Source organism: Opisthorchis viverrini (genome assembly GCF_000715545.1).
Source record: "Opisthorchis viverrini unplaced genomic scaffold opera_v5_17, whole genome shotgun sequence".
Classification (NCBI taxonomy): Eukaryota; Metazoa; Platyhelminthes; class Trematoda; order Opisthorchiida; family Opisthorchiidae; genus Opisthorchis; species Opisthorchis viverrini.
The window spans coordinates 681,020-686,206 of NW_008751673.1; the positions used below are offsets into that span (position 1 = coordinate 681,020).

A 5,187-nucleotide genomic window follows, 5' to 3' on the forward strand; every position below is an offset into this window, starting at 1 on the left:
GACTCAAACGACGAACCCACCGGTCAGTCAGCTGCTACAACGATCGCTCATGATTAATGAATGCATAGGGCCGTCAAAACCTTTCATCAATGTCTTATATCTGCGTGACTAAGGTGAGTAGCATCATGCCGCGCATCTTCAACTGCACATACCGACTACGCTGGAGAATGCTGCTTTAGAATGCCAAGTTCTTAGAAAAACTAAGTTATCGACGGAAGTGGAAAGTTGTTGACTGATGACAATCCTGATGGGTTCAAGGCTAGGGTGTACCACAACTATATACAAAGCTTATCAAGTCACAGTTAGAAACTTGTACGAAACCAAAGTATTTACAAATGTTCAAGGATTGGGGGTGGGGACTGAAAATCAAAACCAATGGAGGACAAATGTACAGGCGTTTGATGATGATCCGATCAATAATCTGCAGAAGGAAGGAAGTCTTTCCGACCCAGGCTTCTGGCAGCTTTGTTCTGCATGGCTTCCAACTTGGGACAGTGCGTGATACGATGTCCCAAACCACCACAATATGCACAACCGACCTCGCCACCCATCTCTAGTTCGTGCTCTGTGGCGGAGACCAACTCGACCAAGAAATCAGGAACACGCTGGTTCGCTTCGATGAGCAAGTGTTTCAAATCCAACAAAGTTGATTCGTCTACCGATTTGTTGATAAACGTGGTAGCCAATCCCCGTTTGTGTCCACGACCGGTACGTCCAATGCGATGAACTGCACGCCAAAAAACACATTAAGGTTCAGAGACTGAGCACAAGAAGAGATAAGTTGCATAAACTTCAAGAGACAAAACATCCTACAGAAGTTATTGAAAACTGGAACATGGAAGCAATTTGATGACGAATAACTGTGCGGAACTATCTAAGCAGACCACCATTCACAAGGCTGTATTTTGAACCCAAGAGAATAATACTAGAAGCTCTACGAGCAGTTATATGGAATGAACGGTAAGGAGATTCCAGCCTAAATCACCAAAACATTCGGGGGAAAATATTGATTGCTCTGGTTGCACAAACCACCGTTGGTTCGTTTGCTGAGTAGGGAAATTTGGTCGCAAACGTTTCGTCACCAAGAGAGGTGACACCATCAGTGCGTAGGTAGTGCAGTGGCGGTGCGACACTGTTTCCCAGCTAAGAGAGCGGGTCAACGATCAATTCCAAAGCAGCGCCTCTCAATAGGGAGACGAAAGAGGGTTGTATGAAGGCAAGGACGAGAGCGAGGCCAGACAAGAAGAAACAGTAGTAAGGTAGGAGGAAAATGCTCTTATTTGTATTTGACTAGCGCATTTTCGTACCATTTAGCAAAACGATCATTCTAGTTATCCTGTCGCACCATACAGGACCAATATTGCATCATCCTGCATACATCCACATACATCTTTATCTGGTGCAGTGACTCTGTGAGTTCGTATAAGGAGACTTATTCTATTATCACTGTTCGGTGGCAAGGGTTTTCGTGTATGTGACCATGACCTCGTAACTAATGCTGAATACGAAAGTTGTTTGCCATGGTTAAGTATCGATACGGTCTTTAAGGTTGTGGCGTGTTCAAATAGAATGGAAACCGGTCGACTACAGCTTATCCGACTTGTGGTGCGCTGAACGCTGTTCGCTTGACCTTCCCATCATAGAACAACCTCACCCCACTACATCTACCGATTCGTTATCATCCCCTCACTCTGCGTACCACTCGACAATGGTGAACAAGTTCCCACTTAGCCCTTAACCTAGTAAGTCCAGCGCGCTAATTTCTGGATGATTTCACGCATGTGGCTTTATATTCTGAAACCTCGGGAATTCAGAATCACTAAAAGAGACATCAGGTCTATCAAACAGAAGAAAACGTCATCACTACCATGTCGAACATTAGGAGTGTAAGTTTTCATCCCTTCTCATTATAAAACTGTGATGTGGGGTTAATAGTCTCGAACAGTGATGAAACGAAGCGATCACAAGTAAACTAGGGCTGGGTGGGAATTTTTGCACAATCACATATAGTGGCTTCTCTCCTAAAGGTATTTCGTTCGTTTTTTCAGGACCCAATGTATTTCGATTAGACTGTTCTCGTTTTAGTGTATAAAAAGCGACGGAGTCGATGGTACTAAAGTAGGAAGCTAAGTTGGCCTGAGATGAAAACTTTGTGAACTACTGCTCCAGAGTGATATTTATTTATTTCTCCCAATTCAACTAACGAACTTATTAAAACGACAAAGAAATACATTATTGCCGTTCTGCGGAAAGAATACTGCCAAAAGAAACCTCGGGTGGATTTACCGAAACGGTCAACTAAAAGATTCAAAAATGCTTACCAAGTATGTGTCTGCCACATTAGTGATAGTTTTGGGGACGACTTCCGAACTTACTACCCATGCCACTCACAAACGCGTGCAAACACGTTGGTTTCCAGACAAGCGTTCAGCTGCAGCACCCTTCCAGTGCCTAGCTGCCATGCTACCCGAAGGAAGCACGAGGGCTGGGATACTGCCAGGTTGCCCAAGCCTAGACAGGGGAAGTCGAGAGGTGGAGGTCGGATTCGAACCACGGACCTTCCGGTCAGTAAATTCGCGCTCTTACCAGTTAGGTCATCTCGCCCCAGATTAACCAGCTTTGATTAGAGGCGTTGCAAGAGATGTGATTTACTGGTTTAAGCGGAACGCTGTTATACACTCAGAGGTCAATCACACAAGGTGAACTAAGTAGTTTATGTGTATAGGCTTGGTGAGAATAGCAGTGGAAGAGAGAAACTGAGCGCAGGTTGAACAGAAAGGATGACTTTCAAAAAAGATCGATGTGCACCTTGAAAGAGACTAGACCCTGCCTCCAGAACACTTATCCATTAAGTGGTAGGTAGAGCATAAAAACGAGAGAGAAAATAGGCCAAGCCTACCGTAGTTCTCAATATCCTCCGGCATATCATAGTTTATCACGTGATTGATGTAAGGAAAGTCCAACCCTTTGCTAGCGACGTCCGTAGCGACCAGAACGTCGCGATGCTTGGCACGAAATTCTGTGACAGCAGCCACACGATCTTCTTGGTCTTTACCGCCATGAATACTAACCGCTTCGACGCCCTTGAGAAGAAGATATTCGTGGATGGCATCCACATCCTGCTTTCTTTCAGCGAATATAATGACCTGGATGACGGAAATGGGAGAAATGCAATAATGTAGTGAAGGTCGGCTTCAAGAAACCAGTATAACTAGCATAAATATGTAAGATAGTCCGCGGTTGCCAGAAAGTCAATAATTAGGTGGAGATTGACTAGGAATGCACATATTACACTGAGATCCAGTTGAGGGTATTCAAGTTTGTCCTGTAGCTAATTCAACACCTGAGGAAAATGGGATCACAAAAACGCCTTCAGCCGACAGGAGTAGGGTGTTCACGATACGCTGACCTTCGTATTTTTCAGCGCTTATTGTGTTTGCTTCTATGCAAGTAGCATCCCTTGAGACACCTAATTATATCGAAATTCAGCAAAATGAGTAGTATGTACGGCATAAAAGCGAAGCCGCTGTAAGTACGCTTTTGGAAGAAGTGATCTTGATGAGAAAATGTGGCTAATCAGTGACAGACACAACGGAAACCCTTGAAAGTCTGAAGTTCACCTTGAAAGGTTAGCTAACACATGGACCGCTTGAGAGAAAATACTTGATGCCTCCGTGTCTGACCTGATTTGAAATCATCATACTCCTAGATAAACTACGAATGGGATTATTCTCATTGCGATTAGCTTACCATGGAAAACCCTCGCGCTCCTGATGCTGGAAGATGTGAGAAGCTTACATCAACGACAAATACAGTTCGCCGGAGGTTTCTGTTCTATTTTTAGCGTTCGAAAGGGTAAAAATAGAATACTATCGGGGATTTTGTAGAATGAAACTGTCTGTGATCTCGTCCAGTAATCCGTGACACAGTGGATAAGATTCTACCTTAAATTTGTTCTACCAATCAATGGTGCACCGATAACACGTCACGCAGACGTTTCAACTCGTGATCTGATTTGTGCAGCAACAGCAGACTAAACTGGCATGCAAGATCGGAAAACGGCAGTTGTGGAGCCAAATAGCTTACAGGAGGGGGCGTCTTCTGCAGCGCTTGAAGAAGGTGAGGAATTTTAGCTTCGTGCTTGACGTACTCCACTTCTTGTGATACATTCATGCTCGCGGCACCGGCTCGACCGACATTGACAGTGACCGGTTTCACTAGAGCAGATTTGGCAAAGTTCTGAATTTTCTTGGGCATGGTCGCTGAGAACAGAAGCGTTTGTCGCTGACCCTACAAGAGAAGGAACGTGAATCAGGGGAATTATTGGTAGGCAGTATGAATCAATAGTCCTAACGTTACCGAACAGGCTAAGCGCTATGTGGTTTGCTGTGTGGGAAAGTTTTAGAGCTAGAAATGGTGACAAAACATCTCATCTGCCATGAGCAACAGGTTTCGACCAACTGAACAAAAATTCGCCTACATACCCAGAAATTGACTGCTTATTTTGCGACCAGAAACGTCCCGGAGTTTGAAGAAAGCGCTACTGACACATTTCATCCCTATTGCTGATAGCTACCCCAGATTCCAAAAAGATTCCAAAAAAGAGCCTAGCCCCGTCGAATAGCGGAAGCCCCAAACGCTTCGGTTCATATTGCCAATTTAAAGCAGGTTTCTTTCTGGTGACGGTCACAATACACTCGGTCACGATTTCACAGAATCCCTAGAACGATACAGCCGTTTAACGACGCACCTAGCTTAACTGTTTCAAAACAGAAATAGCGCAGGATTGTTTTAAAAAGGAGTTTGAGCTAATGCCAAACTGTGCAACCATCGTGTCATTAGGTGAGATCGTCGTAGGCCGTCCAAAAGTGAAACTCAGCTTAACTAAGCAGAGATTACTCTGAAAGAGATTGAAGGTTGTTGGGCAAGTTCCAAATACCTTTTCTGGGACGGTAGACACAATCCGGCCCTAAAACGCCGAGTTGTTTTTTTAACATCTGTAACACACTTCAGTATGTGCCTTATACTACCCTTCTGGTAAGAACAAGCCGAATGGTCTTTATCAGGAAGGCCAGATTTCTGATTTCTGATTTCCGTCACGAAGAGACTGGACCTTACCGTGGTGTGACGGTTTGCGCACCTCAGCGATCCATTGAGCTATACTGGAGAGTGTCCCGCGACACTCAC

General features: G+C 44.6%; 1 protein-coding gene across 1 annotated transcript in view; it reads right to left on the reverse strand.

Moving 5' to 3' along the window:
* Nucleotides 1–413: 413 nt before the first annotated feature.
* T265_12816 (hypothetical protein) overlaps nt 414–5,187 on the reverse strand; it is a gene marked incomplete at both ends in the record, with an annotated part of 29,622 nt that continues 24,848 nt past the window's right edge. Inside the window, 3 exons of the mRNA XM_009165677.1 lie at nt 414–727; nt 2,900–3,146; nt 4,087–4,290. Coding sequence (XP_009163941.1) covers nt 414–727; nt 2,900–3,146; nt 4,087–4,290 — 765 coding nt within the window. The remainder of the gene's footprint in view (nt 728–2,899; nt 3,147–4,086; nt 4,291–5,187) is intronic.